Here is a 22,406-nt window from a genome sequence, read left to right on the forward strand (position 1 = left end):
AAGCGTTGCAACTCACTGGTGCGAGTCTTGTGATGGGAAAAAAATTTGAGTCAGAATTCTGCCATTCTAAACCATTGGAAACGTCAAGTACTTCTCACGTAAATCGGTCTCCAGAAGAAGAAAATGTAGCCGATATAGAAGAAAGTGAAGTTGCAGTGAACTCCTTGCCACTCGACGACGGAGTCTTTCCCAACTATGAAAAGTCTGTCATGCCTATTTGTGTTGAAGAATCTTATAGTGAAATTTGTTCTGATAACTTTTTAACAGACGACTCTTTCCCGTCTACAGAAATCAATTGCAATGTTTTAAAATGCGGACAAGTGACGAGTGCTTTGCTTCCAATCGTGATGAGCAGTGGCTGCGATAAATCAAATGTTGAGGATTTAGGCAGATCAACAGGGTATCGTGTCACTGATATATCAAAAGAAGAATTAATCATGACTGACAGTGCTATCTCGAACGAATTACAGTTCCAGCAAGCCGGAGCTGTTCAGGTGACTGACATGACGAGTGGAAAGTCGATCGCCGACCAGTGTTTTGATTCTGCTATAGCCATAAATGAACTACCGAAACCTGAAACTGAGAACACAGAAATTGTTGTAAAAAAAAGTCCAGAAGAAGTAGATTCTAGTGACAACTTTCTTTCAACGGATGATATTTCGTTGGTAGATGAGCTACCTTTGTTTCTGGAACATAGAGATGATTCCGGAACAGAGGACAATCAAGAAACCAAACGACGGGGTATTAGCTCTCATAAAGAAGAAGCAATAACTCAATCTCGAATTGAATTAAGAGTTAACTATGCATCCGAATCGGAAACGCCCAATTACGAATTTTCTGCGCTCTTGGATGATAGCTTACTTTCGGTTAAACGTACAATACGTGTTGTAAGCATTGAAAATTTAATTGATACAGGAAGTGACGATCAACATTGGAGTGAGCTGATAAGTGATAATGAAGTGGCACCTGAACAAAAACTTCCTTTAAAAAATGAAGATTTTACTGCGATCTTGAATTTAAAGCCATTGCCTGAAAGTAAAGAAGTAGAAAAAATTACCACCAATGAATTTTTTGCTCGATTCCATCCACCTTTGCCAGTTCAGATGGTCTCCGATGTAATTGAAAACACTCAGAACGTTCCTAGGTCTGCACATCCCGTCATGGTGAAATACTGCCCAGGATTCATCTCTCCAAAAGCAAATGTTGTGTCCAACGATCTATCTTACCTAAAAGAAGAAAATATCGATACGAATCTGTCTTCGATACTCGATTCTGATTATTTTCGATCTAAAATACACATTGCCAGCCAAGAAGTGGAAGTGTTACAGGTTGAAGATGATATTGACGATTTAGTGACGAACTCTGACCTGGACAAAAAAGAATTTGATGGATCGCCTCGGAAAGATGATAATTGTCCTCTCGCGACAAAACCTGATGATGAAATACCTGAATTTGTCAACAAATCTGATAAACTGACCCCATTGGACAGTAATGATATCCTCTGGGATCAGCCTCTTTGCCCTGATGGCTCCTATGATGAAAATCTCACGCTTATTTTCATTGATTCGGACGATGGAGACCCAGCCGCGTGCGAAACCAAATGTTACGGAAATTTTAAGAGTAAAAGAGTCGGTTCTTTTGAATCGTTGAATCTTCTTTGCAGTTCTTCCAGCATTAACAAAATTCGATCGTGCAGTGACGGAGATGTGGGAGAAATTATATCTAAAAATATCACATTCGATGACCTAAAACGATTGGCTAAAGAACTAGAGAGTATCAGCTGTGAAGTTTATGAAGATTCTACTGACAACGATGAGTTTTTAGAAGTCGTTGTTAGTGGTGAAACGCCTCCTCTTCGACAAAATCCCGTAGAAGATGAGAGGTGGGCGGATTTGCAAAAATTGATCATGGGCTACGGCGGCAATGAAAGCGTCGAGCAACCAAGGGCAATTTCTTCCTGCACCGCGACCTCAGCTGCTCCTACTCGTTCAACCAAGTCGGTGTCCTGGAGCGATGTGCGGTGTTTAGGAGACGACGTGACCCAAAGTACGCCGAAAGCAGACCGAAAATTGGTTCCGAAGTCAATAATTAAAAATCTTACACCTTATAAATTCGTACCTCACGGTCCACAAAAAAACAGCGTTGCAACAGAAAAGACGAAAATTTCTCCAATTTTTGAAAGAGAATTACTAATATTTATTGAAAAATTTAAGAAATCGCTCGAGTCTACGGCTCATCAATCAACTGGATCTAAGACACAATCTGCCCCACCATCACCTAAGCATAGCAGATACGGGTGGGCATCAAAAAGTAATAATCTAAATAAGTTCCGCAGTGAAAAAAGTTTGAACAAAGCTTCTACTGAATTAAGTTCATATTCGAATATTATTTCGGACGCTGATCTACTTCTGAGGAAGCTGAAACGCACGTCTTTTTTGGAAGGTGTTCGTACGAATCCGGCATATAATGCACTGAATACCCGAAAATCAATTTTACCACCGAAAAATAGAAGTGTGCTGCGACGACCACTTTACGACGCAACATATGAAAGTATGCGATTTAAATCTGCAAGCACTCCGGCCTTGGGTCTCATTTCTGGGAAGAACCCTACTACGATACGATCCTCGTCATCGATTCCTTCACTGGAGTCCCGTAGACAAAAACTGCATTCATCTGCAGACTCCTTGCTTCTCTCGGAATCGAGATTATTGCCTACAGGTGGCGATTTGATCACGAAGGCTGTCGAGGCAGAGAAACTGCGTCTTGCTGATTTATGTTCCAAATTCGATCGTTCTCAGAAGTTGCGACCTCTTCCCAAACACCCGGATGTAGTGGATGGGACTGGAATCCGTGATGCCTGTCAGGAGCTGCGGGAAGTTTTGCGTTCCCAAAGGCAGCAGCTTGCATCTTTTCATGGAGGATCCCATTCAAGTGCAGTGATTCGCAGTAAAGAAATTCAAAACCGAAATCTGTTACCAGTTCGTGACTTGCAAAAATCCTATGATAATTTACATTGTTCACGCTCTAGATTAGATCGCTTCCAACAGCTGTCAGGCATTACTCCTACAGGAGCGGACTTTGACAGACTCAGGGTAACAGAACAGCAAAATTCGTTCGATTCTAAGTCGAGGCGACTCCAACGCCAAAAGGCTTTATCTGATAATTATTCCACTCATTCGTTAGATATACCAAGAACCCTTCGAAGTTATGCTAGCCCGTTGCATTCTTCTTCCACTTATTCACCTGCTTCTAACTCATGGGATCGTTTCTCTACAAGTTTTTCACATCCTCGTTACGCAGCTTCAACGAGTCCATCGGCTCGTTACTCCAATGATATACAAACGAGTGCGAGCACCGCCACACGTAATTCACATTACCCCCACACAGCTGCTTATACCCGACAAGTTTTCCGGTCATCTAATGTTTCGATAGGTGCAAGCGCTTCCGAGAGTTCAGTCTTCTCTCCAACTACCCGTCCATTGTTGCCCCAATGGGCTCAATCACAGAGTCCGGCTGGACGTTTTTCGAGGCCTCAACTAAAGCAATTCGTTTCTACGCACAGCCTTGCTGCCTGCTCGTTGCCATCTAATATTAATACTTCTACGTCAAGTCTACCTTCTGCGAGTTCATTTGGAATCGCAAAAAGGTCAAATTATCAGACCGTTGGTTCTAATCTGCTGCGCTCATCCTCTTCAGGGACATCTTTTCACAGTCCAGCCGCTCGTTACCAATCAGTAGTTTCTTCGGTTAATTCAACTTCGGGGCGACGATCGATGACAGAGCCTTCTGATGTAATCACCAGCAGACCTCTCAACAGCTCCTGTCTCAGCATGAGCAGTCGCTCTGGCAGGACTGCGTTTGATGCACTTCCTCGGCCCTACGGGAATTACGAAAGGAATTCTTTGCTTCATCGTCATAGTTCAGTCAGATGACGATAATTTTGTTCGTAGTTAGCTTTTGTACTATTATTACTTGGTTGTGGTTATTTCATATTATTGTTACGGTTTTCTTTTTACGCTATAATTTTAATCTATTATTATTAAGTTTTCTAAAGGATTAAGTGTCACTTAGGTGTTCTGCGCGTGAACTAATTGAATGAATTACTTATTAATACAATTGAGTTGTTATCCCGACGCTTAATTTACTACTTAAGAATTCAATTGCAAGTAAATGTCTTGTGAAATTTAGTCGAGTGCCTCTCCTGTTATATTACTTTGATACATCTTAATATTCCTTAAAACTCTCTAGTGGACCTTTTTCACCCTACATCAGTATTAAATGTAGATATATTTTTGGTCTGATTTTTTTCTCTTGGATGAATGTCCCAGTTACATCATTACCGGTAATAAAAAATTACGATAATTGTCATATTTTCAATAATTCCCAAAGTTGAAGGAAATATCAGAACCGTTACTAACTCTCCTATTAACTGTGATTACAGGTTTCTTTCATTAAACATGAAAACATAAACACCAAAACATGTATTTGTATTCACGCATGTCTTCAGCATTCAATATATAGATGGAAAGATGTAAAAGACTAGAAGGACATGAAATACAATATTGTAGACAGATTGATTTTATTTGTTGAAATGCAAAAAAGGAGGAAAACTTTAGCATTCCTTTCGATGTTAAGAAGAATAAGAATGAATGTAGTTATAGAAAGAGAAAACCTTCAAATGATGACAAAACGAATCTTCTCAGAAAAAGCTCATCCGTAGCAGTATATTCATTATCCGCAGAAACCACTAACAGGAATGTAAAATATCAACAACTATAAAATAAAATCACAGTTGGATATAACCTGTACAACCAACGCTCCAAAGATCTGAGTTCAAACCATCATCACGCTGATTGACAAAAATTATTAGCAACAAGAGATTACTCACTGTAACTGATGTCCTCTGTACAATGCGTTCTCAATGTATACAATGAGGCGTTCTCTGGCAGCCTTATACGCCCGTAGTTAAGCTAGTTGGCGGTATGGTTTACAGTTATATATATTCAGGATAAGAGCACAAGGAACAACATTAATTATGAAGATTTCAAGACGTTGAAGCTCCCAGTATAGTATTCGCAATGAATGTTTGTGCATCAATAACATTGCTAAGCCTATCAATCCGAACATAATTGACTCAACGTAATCACTGAGGAATGGTTAAGAGGCTGCACGAACGCAAGTCTAAAAGTCAATGCTTGTCCTACATTTCCAAATTATTTAGTATTTGAACGAAAGCAATTTTTGCCTCTTGTGAATCTCCAAGTGACGTATTCATTTATCAACTAATAATCTACGTTTTTCACATGTTATTAAGTCAATAATTTGAAAATCTTCAAGTACTTGAACAATACAATACAATATTGTAAATTTCTCATTTGGAAAATCAATAGAACGAAAAATTAAAATCCTCTGCGGTGCAGCAGATGAAAGAATATTGGATTAATTATATTTTTGAACAGAAACTTTGTTCGAGTAACGCCCATACTCCTTATCCGATTGATATTGAAGATCAATAGGAATTTCTAGAATACTTCGCTTATTATTGAAAATATCTAAACCAAACCATTTTCAAGCAAGGTACATATTCAGAAGATCGGCACCCGTACAAGCAAGTAGCGAAGGATGGGATATAAACTAATTATACCATCGATCTACGCTAAGCAATCATAAATAGAACATAAATAACATACGTACAATCCCACTAGAGAACACACAATCATTCAGTCAATGGTGAAGAGACACAATACTGGTTGCGGGTCTACTTCCACAGGTTTAATACATAGCATAATGAGAGATAGTTGAGATGTGCAGATCATGGTTATTATTATAGTTATTATCATCAGATCCACTGTAATAAGGTAAGAGGAAATTAGGTAGAAGCATCGGCACCTGGTTCGCAGTAATGGCGTTTTGACGTTGCAGACAAGACAAAGATGTAGTCAAAAACCGGTTAATAGTTGTGATCACGTAAAAATTCAGACAAAATTCATTTCGGAAATTAACAAATAGCAAGGAGAAAATGAGGCGTTTTCAAGATTTGTAATTAAGATATCTATAAGGGGAATAAAATCATTTTTTCAAGATAAAGAATCGGGCAAAAGCAGACGCAATAGCAGAGTTTATTTGCATCACAACGCCGCCGTTACGATCATAACTGGCAACTAAAAATTAAACGCATATTTCTCACACGCGCTGCCCTATCAGGGCTTCTAAAATAATCTTTGGTGTTCCGACTCAACACAAAAGAAGCTACTCAAGACTTGCATCTCTTAGGAACTCATTAATGCATAACGCTGCATACGGAGCGGATCTGTTGCAACGACCACAATAAAAGAAAACCTTTAATTAAAATCCGAATAGCAGAATGAGTAGGCATCCGTACTCAGTTAACATATCACAGTAAGGAAATGAAACAAATCAAGAAAAATAGGCCTTACAAGTGATAGTTGTTGTATGACAATAAGTAGGTGAAGGGAACAATTTCCCTCGTCGAGCGCAAACTTCGATGGCCCGATTTAGTGACGCATTTTGATGCTGCGCCAGTGATAATATAGAAGCCAATTCAAAATATGGGACACAACGAATGAAAATTTGTAAAAAACTTCCACCAAGAACGAGCGTTTTTAATACACATCGAAATGCGCGGGCTAAAATGATCGAACAAAGGGTTCATATTTGTCGCGCATCACAAGCAAATTTCACGAATTTTGAAGGCAATTAAGTATAGCTAGAGATCTTACAGTACCAATCACCATTCAAAATAACACATTAGTAGTGTTCAAGCAACACTTCCTGTCACATACACTAGATACACTAGATACATACACTAGATACACTAGAATAGTGCACTAGATCACGCTAAATAGCTGTCCCAGTCACTTATTTTATAACTATTCTACAGCTGTAAGAACACACTAAGATAAATCTTAGAGCCAATATACAATTTTTACAACTAAAGAACTAATGCCGATTGTAATTTTTATTACAAAGATCTCTCCTCTGCTGTTTTCAAGGTTTAAGACAGACAGCTGAAGTGAATGACTCTACTGACTTACAAGGAGCATTAAGATGACCTTGCAGCATTGGCATTTCGAGCAGGGCTTTGAGCTACGGAAAAAATCTCTTTTCTCTCCTGGAAAGTTTTACAGGAAATCTCCCTATTTCTCCCTTCATTTAAAGATTCGCTTCTTGCTTTAATAGGGCTCGAATTTCCTTTGGTGTCTATTCTTTTGTCAAGAAACGATTTGGTCGGCTTGGCTATTCGTTCACTAGCGCATTGAACATCACGTTTGCCTCGAGTTAATTTACTAATAGGTAATTTATTTGTCGGCGAGTTAGAGCTTCCAAATCGGTCGCATGAAGGAGAAGATCGAGTCGATGACGAAGGAGTCGTCAGAGAGCCGCTTTGGTCGTCTGAATTGACCGAGTTTCTATCAGAGGCTCCAAGGCAAGAGGCTCGTGAGAGTGAGCGACTTCGGCTGGGGGTGGCGCAGTCACTCTCTTCAGAACTGCGAACAACAAACGCTTGTTAAGGTCTGTTTGGCCTTTAAATTCATCGATTAGATACGTGGGTAAAAAAAAGTTCTGAGTAGAAGTGTCACTAATAAATAACATAAAGTGTTGGGCCGCTAAACCAACTGAAAAATGGCTGAAACGACAAATTGGCCAAATGACTGAAACGACAAAGTAAAAAAAAAAATGGAAGGGCTGAGAGGGCAAAAGTTTTGAGAAAGGAAATAATTTGAATAACCTTATAATGTCAGGAAAGATGAATAATAGTCCAGCATTAAATATTTATAAAAAATTAATCGCAGAGAATATGAGCAATAATTAGGTACATATGACAGAAAGGATATAAAATTCCATTTGAAAAATGTGCCTAAATTTGTGTTGAATATAGAAAAAATGAGCGAAAAAATCAACTTGCATAACTCACCACATGAACCTGCCAGCATGAAAGGGAAATGAGAATTAATACACTGGAGCAAGTCGAACATGTAACATTTCGGAGAATTCAAATATTTGTTATAAAATTTAGCATTGATATCGGAGATAAAAAGCTCAATTGATAGTTCCTAATAAAACGCTTCTCCAAAATTCCTGAAGGAAATTAATAAAAAAAAATTACACAGCCTCGCATAAGAGGCAAACGTAGGTGTAAATCAAACGAATGATAATTTTGCAACACATAAACACAGATGAATAATACACAATCGGTACGAAGAAGGAGATGAGGTAATAATTATATTACAAATTTTAAGATTTTCCACAACACCGAGCATAAGCAACTATGATAAAGCCATTACCTTGCCCAATCGGAAGCTTGAGAGAGAAAGAAGCAGAATGAGTCACACGGCTCATGAACACTTTTTTCAAGGGGAAATATGTGCCAGACGCAGTTTGCAAACTCAATGATAAGATAAAAGTCTCGATCTTAGCCCTCTACCGCCTGACATGAATAACCGGAGCAATATTGTCACACAAGCCTACCCAAAAAGGACGCGTTCTAGTGAGCGCAAAATGACTTGCACTGATGGTTGCCGCCACGTACGACAACTTTAAAATGTTCTCTGTTGCGTACAAACGTCCTAAGGTTTCAACAGCCTACAATCAATAGTTTACGTGTAATTCAATATGAAAGTTATGTTCCCGGAGAGTGACAAACGGCGGTAGAGGGTTAAGGCCTTACTATTTCAATTCCAGAAGTAACAAATTCATTGGCAACATCTTGTATCACACAAAGAAAGGGAAAGAAGGATCAATATTCGTCAAAAATAATAACTTGTTTCAAAATTTAAGATGAAAATGGAGATAAATATAAATCTCACCTGACAGTAGGACCTAAACCATCATCAACAGAAGGCTGTCGCGTGAGGGAAGAGACCCCGAACATCCTGCTGGTTCTGTCAGTCTGCGTGGCCGCGTTGTTCATGAGCAGCTTGCCAGGCTCTCCTAGACTGCGCACCAGACGCTGGTTGCCCAGGTCTTTGATGGACGAGCTCGTGCCGTTGATTAAAGTTTGGTTCGGGATAGCCTGGCCCAACTGCAGCTGCAGTAGTCGCACTGTGCGGTCTCGCTCTTCCATTTCTTCTTGCAGTTGGATGATCTGTGAACAAAAATACTCATTTTTACTTTTGGAATATCGTAAAACTTTTAGACAGTTGCAACTGTAACACAGAGGTAGCGCAGTAGCACGTCAAAAGGTAATATATCACGTAAACATTTTGTAGCTGAAATTGAATGAGATAAAAAGGGCTAAAAATGGATTTATGATTACATTTTTGGTTTACAAGTGAATTTTATTAATCATAATGAGATCTCTGAGTGTTTAACCTGTCTTCTGAGGTCATTGTTCTGTTGTAGGAGGGACTCCAGTGACGAAGCGTTCTGCTGAGTCAGCGCGTCTCTGGTCGCTTGATCGCCCACGCTTTGTGCTCCATTGCACCTCATCTGAGTATCACATGGATTACTCTCCGCTTCCTGCAATAATAATTACAAGCAGCTGTTGAATTACAATAGATGTTATTTTAATTACCATACATATTCTTTGAATGGCCATACATATTCTAGTAAGTCATTAAGGCAATACATTTCAAGGAACACTATAACAAAATGAACTCCTGACAATTCACAGTTACATTTGTTGTGTTCCAATGTCAGAGACACACAACAGGCGAAATACTCAATTTAGCGATTGATGGAACTTTTATCCAAAATAAGGTTTGCCAATGCGTGAATTATCGACTCTTCGACCGATACAATCAGCAGAAGTTTCAGGCAATTAACAAGTATTGAACACAGAAAAAAGAAAAAAACAAGGTGTTATAATTAATTCCAACCTTAATGTCGAGAGCATGAGGCGTAGCACTAGCATCAGCGTTGAGAAGAACAGCCCTAAGCTGCAGCAGCATAGTCTTGGTGGCCCGACAGTCGCACAACAGTTGCTGTTGAAGAGCCTTGTCCATAAGTACTGGAGACCCGGCTTGTTCCTCCGTCTGGGACCGCAGCACCGGCAGACGTGTGGGTTTGCCGCTCTCATGCTTGAGGCTCCTCTTGCCAGTGTGGTGGGGTGACGAGCGGACGCTGCTGTTGCCGCTTGACAGCACCGGTCCTCGCAAGGGGGTTCCCAAGCATCCGTTGCTGCCTACACCACCAGACGGCGTGGTACACCTGCGAGGAAAATTTTTGTTATTAGAAAGCCCTCTCTAGGACATTCCACTACATTGAAGAATAAAACGTCTATAATAATTCTAGCTCATGAGAGGTACCAAAATATCCATAGTAAGTCATTCCTGGTTAAATTAGCCAATGAAATCAAGATGCTTTATCCGAAACGAAGAAGGTACTAGCAACTGCACCTTATATTCGATTTTGTAACGAAGAAACTAGGAAAATGACACGCTGATACACAAGGAAATAGCAAGTCGCACAAAATTCCTTTTGATCAAATCCAACGATCGATTCATTTAAATGGAACACCATATGATACTAACCGCTTTAAAACGAATTCAAAAGGTAAACTTATCGGAATTGGAACAGACTAGGTGAGTCTGTCGGAATTAAGCAGGGAACCCTGAAGCATGTGTAAGGAAAGAATCGTGATGAATAATTCCGACACTTTTCGTAACGCTCACCTGCTAACTCAAAAAGCGGCCCAGAAATAGACTTGCCGCGAAAGCTCAAACAGCACCTGACTTCGAACAATCATATCGGTCCACACGCTGTTATATTGAGTGACATTCGATCGTGAGAGCGCATTAATTTCAACAATTTTGAGCGCTCTATTCGCAAAATAAGTTGTGTCGATACCAAGCTTTAATACAATCGCAGGACTGAAAATTGGCAAACGTAAGTTTTTAGCTCTCAAAAACATGATACTATTTTAGCTCTCAAAAATGATGTTCAAAGCTCTTCATTGTAGACCGTAACTTAAAAATATAATTTACATTTGAAATGTATCAACAGTGACTTTTGAAGTCGTTTTGAATTAAAATGCGCGTAAGATATGGGAAACTGGAAAAAACGTTCGTCCGACCGTTATAGTTAAGAGATACCTTCTCACAGACACGCACGTACGAGTCCACAGCCAGGATTGCAGTCGAGCGCTTCTAACGATCGCACAGTTGAGCGCGGGTGCCGCGTTCAAAATACGGTGGGCAATGTCCCACAATTAAAGACTAAGACTTTGACTCAAACATTAATCTAATGTAGTCTCTTATTTAAGAATACGAAAAATGTGAAAAGAAGCCACTGCTTTGGGATTTAAAGTCGTTGATACTTATCTCAGCCTGTATTATCAAAATTTACAATGAGATTGAACCCATAAGATTCGAAGTGCAGTAGGAAATGAGCATCATCTTGCAAAACGAAAAATCATTTCATTTAGAAATTAGACATAAAATAGACGTTGAAGTCAAATTAACGTAAGGAAGTATGATAACCTCGAACAAAATAAAACGGTTTATCCCTGAACTTTATGAAGAACTTTCGTGAGCTTTAAAAATAAAGTGAGAGCGAAGAGCGTAGCGCAATGAGCCATTGTTTCACCGCAGGCGCGCGCTCCCATAACAAAGCGAGCCAGATAAACGAGATAAGTATACCTGACCTACGTGACTCCCATTATTCTTCGCAGTTTTATATTATAATTATTATAATCAGATAAGCGAGATAGGCGGACGCCGTATACTTGACCTACGTGACTCCCATTATTCTTCGCAGTTTTATATTATAATATATGCGCAGTTTCATCATATAGTGATGGAGACAAATTTTGAAACTATTCATTATTATAATACTATTTAAATTAGGATCGTATCAGAACAGCTCCCCAAAGCCATCAAAAGCAAAAAAATCCGAAAAAATTACCCTTCAATTGCGAGCCAACTGTTAAGATTAATGCATTCGCCTCCTTAACTTACTCTCTCTTTCTCAGAGTTAAAACTATTCAGTCAAAATAACAACGCTCAATACAGGCATTCGAATAAGCATGAAAGGAAGAGAAATTTAATCACACAATTGATGTTCGGAAAGATTAATTTGTGGCTTAAACCATAACTCCATAAACCTTGAACACGTGAACTCGAATCGATGACGACAATGTCGAGGAGAGGATTGTAAAATACAGTAAATCATATTTTGAGATTGTCGCAAGCAAGTAAGTCGAAGTCATCAAAAACAAATAGTGTGAACTAAAAAAACTGGCTACGAGTTAATTCACACAAGCTGTACACTGTACAGCGTGGTCAAGAGAGAGTGGCGGTAATGAAATTCGACAAATATTGCGGATTTTAAGATTAAACTTTCATTTTAGCAACGATCTGATTCAATTAGTGTATAAAAAAATTAGCGCCTACAGAACCTAAAAGAATTGTTCTACAACTTATTCACGTCCCGCAGTAAAATGCCTGGCCAAAAGAATTGCACAAACAACTCGGGGTTATTCAAACATTGATTTATTATGGCGATATACAGTTCATAAGCTACTGAACAGACAGTAAGCATTGATTTATTATGGCGATATACAGTTCATAAGCTATTGAACAGACAGAAAATGTGTGTGCGAACAGGAAGCTGAGGCTACTGTTTAAGGCCACGTCCGGCCTGTCGATTGCATCAAACAAGGACCTGCTCAGACAAGTATACTATGGAGCGACGGCTAGGCTATATTTGCTCACTGAATCTTATTTCCTACAGAACCTCCATGGAAATCTTACACCTGTAGATAGTTTTGAATATCCCTTTGTATGACTCACTATATTAACCACTGAAACAACATGACAACGCGTAGGGAGATCAGATGAATAAATGGAAGACTCGAATTCACTGTCCAGAAACCATGACCTCGAACGTATCAACTTCATAAGGTAACCCGAGCGCGAAATTTACGAACAAATACGCTGCAAGAAATTTTCACATGTTTATCCGTTTTAAACTCATCTTTTTTTTGAATATTCGAATAACGACACTAAAATACAAGCGAATAATATTGAGAATCTGGACCAAGTATCTAAAATTCACAATTAATTAATACTAATAGCATAAGGCGGTAAACAAATTCAAGTATTGAAATGCATAGATTCTATTAAACATATAATCACTGGAAGGTTATTAAGAGCTGTATTACCGCATAGAAAGATTAGCTGTGATGCGAGTATATCTACCAACAAAAACCCTTTTACATATACTTGAATTTACATCTACAAAAAATCATCGCGCAACGCCATATCATACATTAACAAATTTGAACGCAACAATTCATGTATAACTAAGAAAGCCACAGACGTAACGGAAGAATATAAATGAGCTGTCTTTAGAATTAAGCAGGGCAGGAAGTATTGAGGCCAGCGGTTAAAACCAGAGAATGCAGGGCAACCGCATGGCTTGCAACGCGAATATTGCAAGCTACGCTCAGTGAAAGCGCAAGGACAAGTCCAAGGATTGCTTAAGCACTGCATTGTGCACGAACTTGCAACAGCACCGTGCATGAAATCCAGAATGAGAGCGACTTAAGAGAGTTTATGTCATATGTGAACATTAGAAAGAAAATAACGAATAAAATTCAGTCTTCGTCAAGCAAGAATACCCGAAAACAAAACTAATAAAAATCGTATATTTCACATCATGATGATTTTTCAAGACATGACATAATTAATATAATCTTCGTATATGACGAACTACAAACTACAAGCTTCCAGTTATGAACGCAGGACTTGCATTTGTGCGTTGTTTGATTTATAAATTAAGCTACTCGTATGGTGTGATAAGAATACGAGTCATGAATAAAGATCTTGCATTTGAAATGATTTTCCAGGAGAATAATGCACAGGATTATAAATGCAAGCATGTGCTTCCTATAAATGGAAATGAAACTCACAAGACTCTCCTGAGTAAATGAGATACGTGAGTACAATAATGATCCCAATTGAAGGCAGATAATGGGTTGCAACAAAGTAGCGTGAAGTGGGAGAGAGTTCAAGGTGAAACACTTCTCGGTGGCAAGGCTAGTTTACTGCAATAATGACAGCATGAGGTATAACAGAATGATATACTCCTGAACATGTCGGAGAGCGAGTGTAACATGGTTCTTACAGGGAACGATCCATAAATTATCCGTCAGTAAATAATTATTTACAAATTCAGATACAAGTACAAAAATTCACCACATGCCATGGTGTTAATTTGTAAGACCAAATGGAATAGTTGTAGGCAATAATCGTGAATTTTAAAAATATAGAAGGCTTTCATACATCTAAAAGAGTAACGATAAAAAATGTTTCGAGATGAAATTAATTTCAATCCAAATTAAGATACATGTATCAAGCCAAGACATTTATTTGAAAGAACCTCCAAAAGGGAATGAATAGTCTGGCCCCCGTATATAATTACGTACAAAATGAATGAGATAAACCAAAATTAGCAGGAGTCGGAGTAAGAAATCGTGCGCGTCGCAGCGTGAGGCGGCGGGCGTTGAGAAAGAAGCGTGAAGGCAAACACAGCATGCATGAGAACGCAAGGGCGATGCACCGAGAATTTTTTTACATCCTAGCTCCGTTCAACGGGTAAGAACAATGCCAGGAAGTTGGCGTTTTCTTTAGACTTAAGCAGCTCAACAGGTCGCACCTTCCTAATGAAGGAACAGGCCCGCTAAGATCTAATGCTGTGACCTGTTGGCTCAATTACAGACGCGCTGCGCAAAGATAATGAGCGTGATACGACAGCGCCAGGTTTCCTGAAGGAGCTTCGGAATCGCAGGTTTAGCCCCAAAAAATGGCATTTAAGACCAAAACAGAACTTCCTTATGTATTAAAATGCACCTACGTATTGGTGCATTTTGTATTCTAAGTGTAAGGCAACCCACGCAAGCAAGAAAGGAAAAAAACAGGCATTTCATAGTCTAAACTATATAGCTTATAGGTATATCAAACGCCAAACGAATAAGAGCCGAGATATGTCCGGTGTCGATGGAAAAGTACTAGACCTGAGTCAGCATGGACAGCATCACGTGACGGACCACGCGATCAAGATCACGGTAGTGGGCAGAAATCGCGAGTCTATAAAAGGGCTGGGTACCTTAGTAAGGCTCCCAGTAACTGACACGTACGCCGTCATGTAACATTCGTTAAAGTTATCTCGACCTGACGGTCGACGCCTTAGCCTATACCTGTATTGTATCTCATGTGTATCCACCCCATATCAAGATTAGTTTCCTGGACAGATGTCGTCGTACTTATTCCTCACGCACTTGGTAAACGAATCCCTGTCCTCTGGTAGAACAATATATAATCAGTCAGGTGGCGCTTAATATCCCGCCTGACAGATACATCACAGTTCAAACTAGCAGTAGCCAAAGTATTTCAGGGGGTAAAATTTTGAACCGATGCCAAACCATCACATGTTTGCAGCACCCATGTGCGAGCTAATGCAGTTTAAGCCGCAGACGGTGAGGGCAATATCCTCTCTAGAGATGACCATTTTGGCAAGAGAAAGAGTTGCCAGATTACAGAACACGACTGCTTTTTACAGCCCTACAAAGCCATACACGAGACAAAAAGAAGACCCATGGGACTAAACCTTACCATACCTGATCAACTATCTAGACTAAAATAACTAAATTCAGCATTTATATTAATATGTTGCTAATTTTATGATAAAAAGCTGACAATAAGCCACTATTAAGATCCAGGTGTTACTATTTGATAGGCTGCGAGTAACATTTCGCCTTATTTCTTCAGCTCATCGAACAGGTAAAAAAGTGGCACACCCGTACCATCGAGCAACATTAACGAGAAAACAGGAGTTATAATTGATTATCACGGATTGAATGATGCAATGGATTGGTATCATTTACCTAACCTTCTAAAAAGAACATTTTGTAACGTCATTAAAGTTACGTAGTTGAACTTATAGTGCAATACTATTCCAATTCGCAAAAGGCATAGTAAAACCGTGATCAACACCTAGACAAAATTAAAATTTATGTTTCTTCTCCAGCATATGCTGTCACTTCTCGGAAACAAACCTGTTGAGATCCAACCTGCTAAATTGGTAGTAGTATCGTCAAAAGAATAGTTTTGCTGGTTCAAGAGGCCGGCTAAGAGTGTAATCTAATGTTCGCAAGGAGCACATCAACACAATAGAGGTGAACAGATGCGCAAATAATAATCTACTTAATCCATACCTGTCTCTCATGTTGCGATAGTAGGTAGGAGCGGTGAGTGGCTCTGTGGAAGCTGTGGACGAGGCTACTACAGTACTATGGTGAGCGGAGCAGCCTAGGCACAAATACGATGGCACGCTAGGCAGAGACAGACCGAAACACCACGTGGACATTGACGTGTATCACACCAACACAACACGCACTGGCCGACACCACAAGCTCCTCGTGAGTGACGCTACAATTTGCTCTTATCCACACTTCATGAATAGATACAATGATTACTGAAAATATACACATGTACGAGATATTTGAGTGATAAATACATAAAAGAATGAACTATATTAAGCAAAAATTCTGTAAAAAATTGAATAATCACATAAACATTACAACATTTTTCATTAAAAATAACATTATATGTGTTGTTTTCTTTTAGAGCAACACAATAGGATAATATGGAAAACTTGACTCTGAGTCAATATTAATTCTATAAATAAGGAACGACTGAATGGAGCCCCACGCAAAAGAACTTCAATCTCAAGTAACTTGCATCGGGATACAATAACTCCTCAGTTAGCCCGAAATGCAAATACAAAAAAAGACACACTCTGAACATATAATTGTTCATACCCACATTGAAGCGATTTCTAAGCAAGCACCAATAGATTTACTGCAGCAAAAAAATAAAAAGATTTACCAATGATTTGAGTCGTATGCTTCCTGGTCGACATTGAACAGAGCTTTTTGAGGCTCAGAGCGGGAAAATTTTTGACGAGCCAACCGCCACTTCAGCCTCCAAAAGCTCGTAGTGGCAGTAGCCTTCTCAGTAGTACTCATTTTAGGTTCGAATTCGGAATAACAGAAAATAAATGGGAGATCCACTAATTGTGAACTGGCACTACTGTACTGTGAGAAATTCCTTATCGCTCACCGTAGATTTGTGATTGCATAGATTCTATGTTTACTTCATTTTTCTGATTTCATTTATAGAACAGGTTCAAAGTCAGCGGTTCTAAAGAAGGTCTCAGGAGTTATCCAGAGTTAGCAAATAATTCGAGAAAATTTCTCCTCTAGTGCATATGTATGTATAAACGTGACGATGCACGTTTCAATTCTATTGAGATTAAATTTTTCGGAAAAAACTGTCACGCTTAAACCGAAAGTGTCATCACCAAACAGAGTTGCAACTGATTGGCACCCAAATTTAAGTTTTTTTAACCGCTTGATGTAACACTGTTTCCTAATTTTTTAATGAATGCTGTTTAAATTACATTTTGGTATTTTTTTTGCACTATTTAGATCATTCATCCGTCAATGGGAAGTTGAACTTAGTTCAAGGCTCAAACTCTCAGAGTAATTTTAATCAAATTTATCTCGTCGAATCTAAACCTAGTTTAGTAAAACTTAATTGAACAAATTTTCAAATTAACTGTTCATTGCTGTTTGTGCGGTAACTTAAACCTGTACTCGCAAAATTTACTGCTATTAAATTTCAAGATTAAGGTTATTTCTAACTTTAAAAAGCAGTTAAACCTCTTACTATTCTTCCTATTTTTTTTCTCGTCTAACCTCCCATCTCTCCCAACTGATTTTCACTATTTTTCCCAATAATTCTTTCTACTGAAAGTGTTCAACCACACATGGTCAATAATTCTCAAGTTAGGTCATATGTAAAATTATCTCGGTTATCTGGTCTCCAATATTTGAATATTTTGCTCCCGCTAAATTTGAATATTCTTAATAAAAATCTATTTCTTCCACAATATTCAGTAATCCAGATCCAAGACTTGTCGACTTATCTTTATTTTTTACGTCACACTTTCGTCACCCTGTTTGCTATAACGAATCACCAGTTCGGGCCTTCAACCATTTGAACAATTTGCAGAAAACTCAACTTGAAGATTCGGCAGACGAAACGGATCATTTTGAACTTTTGATCATTTGAAACGGATAATTTTTCTTCATCTCAAGAAAACTCGGAACAGCTTGAATGCACTTCAAATTTTTGTTCGTTGAATTCAAAATTATTATTATGTATTAATATTTCTTTAACTTATCTTCCTCGATCGTGTGAAAAGATCACAAAGTGATTTTAAGAACAATTAACGGCGAATACAACCGACATACGACGAAACAGAAAAGTAGTCGTATTCAAGTATCTAAAAAGAGATTATTTGAGTTTACTTTATTGTACACCACGTGTGCGTAACAGAACGGAGCTGCGTGGCGTGCAAGACAGCAAGCATTACGCGCAGCGTTATTCGTGATGACTCACGCGAGAGGTGGACAATTGGCCAACGTACAACAGTAAAATGACGCTTACATCGCAGTGCATACACTGGACAGAATGCGTGAGCTTCTCGCGCAGTAAGACAACTAGGCGAACAATTATTTCTCGTGTTTGAGAGAGGCATATGTATACTGAACATTTTCTAATAAAGGATGACAAAATTACACCATAATAGAACTGTCAAAAATCAGTTTACAGCGTTGAATTTGTCACACGAATATAACGACGTTAAGAAAAACGAACTAAATATTATGAAAGGTGAAAAAAGTAACAAGAGTTGAGAAACGGTGGTTAACCTATCACGGTCGATTTTCCTGCGAAAAGTTGCACATGAAGTAAATAAATTTCAACGCTTGTGGTAACTCATATTCTGGCAAGACTGCTGCTTTTCGTTTTCGCAAGACAGTCTTTAAGTGCACACAAACTCACGAGAAAGTGCAGGAAGCCTAAAACGAAGCAGCTGATGACTGGCAAATTGCGGCCAACAAAGGACGCACTTTTCGGGTGACATCAGCGTCTACTGCGATTAATCACCTCTATCAAAGCCAAGGAAGGCCCCAAAAATACAACTGCTGCATCATCCTAGAACTTGTGACGACGGGCTTCTGAGTTTCACAAGGTACGAGTTACGATGCATTGTATTGTTGGAACAAGGTTCGCAAATTCCGTGTGATTGAGAATCGCGCTCACGCAATCAGAGCTCTAATCGCCGCTGTGCAGTAAGAAAATGGCTATACGAAGCGCACCGTAACAGATCAAAGCCACTCGATTTTTATTCAGCGTACTGTAGAAATGATGAGAATCAATAATCCCATCCTATTAAATTACTCTACGAGTTAACTTTATCGAAAAATTTTAGTTTTCGAATAAAATTAATGCTTGTACAGTGAAATTTAAACACAATGGCAAATAGCCTAGAAGCCCTATCATACAAATGTAAAGGTACTCGGGGGAAATTGGGGAACCCACAATCGAAAAAATATACGGGAGTATCTAAGTCAGTTTGACTGCCTGCGGTTTTCAAGCCACATCATGAACATTATTCTCGCCTTCAAGGCCGGAAAACAGAAAAGAAGCTGAGTCAAAAGTTAACATGAAATATTTCTTAAGTGTCTTTCTTGGCAACAGTTTATCTCCTCTTTAAGAAAACCGTGTAAACGAATCAAGTTTATCAAATCGCCAAAATTTGTTAAATGAATGTCGAAATCTGTTATCATCAGGAACCTATATTTACCTCATTTCACAGCGTATCTTCAGATAATTTTAGGCCCTTAAAGACGGTCAGCTGCTCTCAAAATAATTGAAACCTGTAAATTTTATCCCTACAGTAAAACTCCGGCATAACAAATGAAAGAGATAAAACGTAGGAGTACCAAAGTACTTAATTTATAATTAAATTAATATTGATTTATCAGTTTCGTTGTACTAGAATGATATTATAATGCAATAAATACTCAACGGTAAGCTAATTAGACGAGACACGGCGGTAGTCTGAACTGGATAACAATCAGACGTGCACTACGGACGAAAACAAGAAAAGCTATCCAAGGTCCCCACAGATTGTTTGAATAATCACGTGATAAGCGAACATATCTGGGAAGGGGATGAGCTCGATATAATGCATATCATTCACATCGGGCCTCAAATATGATAATATTCTTATCGGGTACTACCGACCGTAAACAAATCTGAAGATTAACATATGCATGCATGGTATAGGATCCTTTAACTCCCGCCTCCCGAACTCACCCTTATAATTACTCTATGAAACATGTGTGCATTTAATATAAAATTGTAGGATCTCATTCTCGGGTTAGGCCTGAGAATACGTAACCTAAGTAGCAGCGACACGTTCAGAAGATCGCCATTGCTGCCCAACAATGAGAGTTGAACTAGAAATGCGTGCAGTGCATTATAAAAATGATAGAAAATTAATGTAATTTGAATTGCAAATATTGTTATTGATTTCACAATTTGCTTATAATTTAGTCTATTAAAACAGAATAAATTCAGAACCAGGTCGCAGACAATATATGTTTCAATCCGGAGCAATTATACCGTAGTACACCAGCGCTCCATTGTGAAACCTGAAACCGTGAGAAGATCAAAAACTATGATAAAATTAGCGCCAAATTCGGAGGATTTCATGTGAAGAGAAAGCGGTGGCACAGCGAAGAAAAAGTGACAAGAGAAAGAGGTAAGCGTGACACATTTTTGACACATGTGCATTGCGCACCGCCACAGTCGTCAACATTAGCGAGTGACACAGCGTGGCCGCCCTTCACCGAATTCGGAGAGGACTTGAGACACCCAAGTGTCTCAAAACAGCGGTCAATTTTCTCTCAGTGTACAGATCGTAAGTCTCACTTCCATAGGCCGGAAGGTGCCTGACTGCCTGCATGCGACTCGTTCAGCTACGAGCGATTGCCCGAGCGAAGTACCGACGACGGTTTGCACTAACTAGGGAGTTCCTAATCAAGATTCACAAAGATTATATATTTTGAATACAAATTAATTAAAATGAAGTTAACACTACGTGCAACACTCGAAATTAGAATGGATTAATATGCGCAACATCAACAGCGCATAAGAAAAGAAATATTAGAATAAAATACTTAAAAAAACTTTTAAAAAAAACACGTTTTTCTTGTGGACTAAAAAGTAGAAAATAGATTATGGTTCGCCCCAAAAAACGTGTGTCGGGCAGATTTAAAATAGCCTGCATGCGAAATTTCAGATCTCTAGAGCAATCAGAAGTGGCCTAATTTTCGTTGTCAATGTTAACAACAAACAAACAAACAAACAAATAAACAAACAAACAAACAAACAAACGCGAAGCTAAGCTAAGAAAAACGTGTTAAAATCATAACCGAAAGCCAGGAAATCTGGAACTGGAAAGAAAAGTCTATACAGGAAAGTGTAGTCTATACATGAACGATGATGGCGCTGGATAGAGCGGCGAACAAAGGATTGATTAACGCTTCGTACATCGAGACAAAGATCATGCGCAGAAGTGCAAAAAAATCCAGGTTAAGAAATTTTGAAAAAATCGATAATTTTGCAATGCAAGCCTTCTAAGTAATACGACTTGAAGCTAAACAACGACCTCCGTCTTGTGCGCAGGGACCTACCTATCTAAGATTCCTAGAAAAGTTGTGATAATGTAATCAAACCAAGAGTTTGTGTCGTTTCTCGGTAATAATCTATCACTTTATTCAAAAGAGGTACACAGAATAAAGAAAACTCTGAAACGCTAGTCTATTTCTCTAACTAACAGAAAAAAATAGATAATTATTTCATATTTAAAAGGCAGGATAATCGTCAATTGTTGGATTAACCAAGACTTTCTAATTACAGATCAAAGAGACAGGGATCAACACCCAGAAAGAGTGAAGTATAGGAAAAAAGATAAAAAAAAAATTGTTCGAAGAAAAGGGCATATTTGAAAAGGCATATTTGTTCAATATAGAAATATCTAGTGCCGTATATACGCATTTTATCTCTACAAAGTAAATATTGGTCGACCCGTTGAAATAAAACGTGAGAGAAATACCGGATACGATTCCAGATGTTCCTTCCACACCATGCAGTGCACGCGTCTATTGCCGACGCAAAGGCGAAGGCCAGGTGCAGGCATGCGGAAGATACATGTGCACGGAATTAAAATAATCAGTAAAATCACCGTAAAGCTCTTATATAAGGCTGTATTAGCTGGGGAATTGAGAGCCACATCCATAACAAACATCACACGATATCCTAATGACTACATACTTAATTTGCCTGTACAGGGTGATTCACGGAAACTTCATTTTTCATATTTCGCTTTAAGCAGCCAGACGTTGAAGGTAAAGTGTGATAGATTTTCATATGAAAGGCAAGGTCATGAAGCTTTGTGTCCCGCCTAGTCAGTTGCCACTATGCAATGGACAAGTGAGCAGCATGCGTTTGCTGTCGAGGCGTACT

At 38.8% G+C, this 22,406-nt stretch overlaps 1 protein-coding gene across 4 annotated transcripts in view; it reads right to left on the minus strand.

Moving 5' to 3' along the window:
• Positions 1 to 4,562: 4,562 nt before the first annotated feature.
• The window catches only part of LOC108675896, a 56,039-nt gene continuing 38,195 nt past the window's right edge, over positions 4,563 to 22,406 (minus strand). For all 4 annotated transcript variants that reach the window (XM_018163947.2, XM_018163949.2, XM_018163948.1 and 1 more), the window contains 4 exons: positions 9,840 to 10,170; positions 9,334 to 9,480; positions 8,829 to 9,106; positions 4,563 to 7,508 (listed from right to left, as the gene is read on the minus strand). In XM_018163947.2, coding sequence (XP_018019436.1) covers positions 7,064 to 7,508; positions 8,829 to 9,106; positions 9,334 to 9,480; positions 9,840 to 10,170 — 1,201 coding nt within the window. In that variant the 3' untranslated portion in view covers positions 4,563 to 7,063. The remainder of the gene's footprint in view (positions 7,509 to 8,828; positions 9,107 to 9,333; positions 9,481 to 9,839; positions 10,171 to 22,406) is intronic.

The sequence above is a fragment of the Hyalella azteca genome, unplaced genomic scaffold (genome assembly GCF_000764305.2).
Source record: "Hyalella azteca isolate HAZT.00-mixed unplaced genomic scaffold, Hazt_2.0.2 contig6498, whole genome shotgun sequence".
NCBI classification, from domain to species: domain Eukaryota; kingdom Metazoa; phylum Arthropoda; class Malacostraca; order Amphipoda; family Hyalellidae; genus Hyalella; species Hyalella azteca.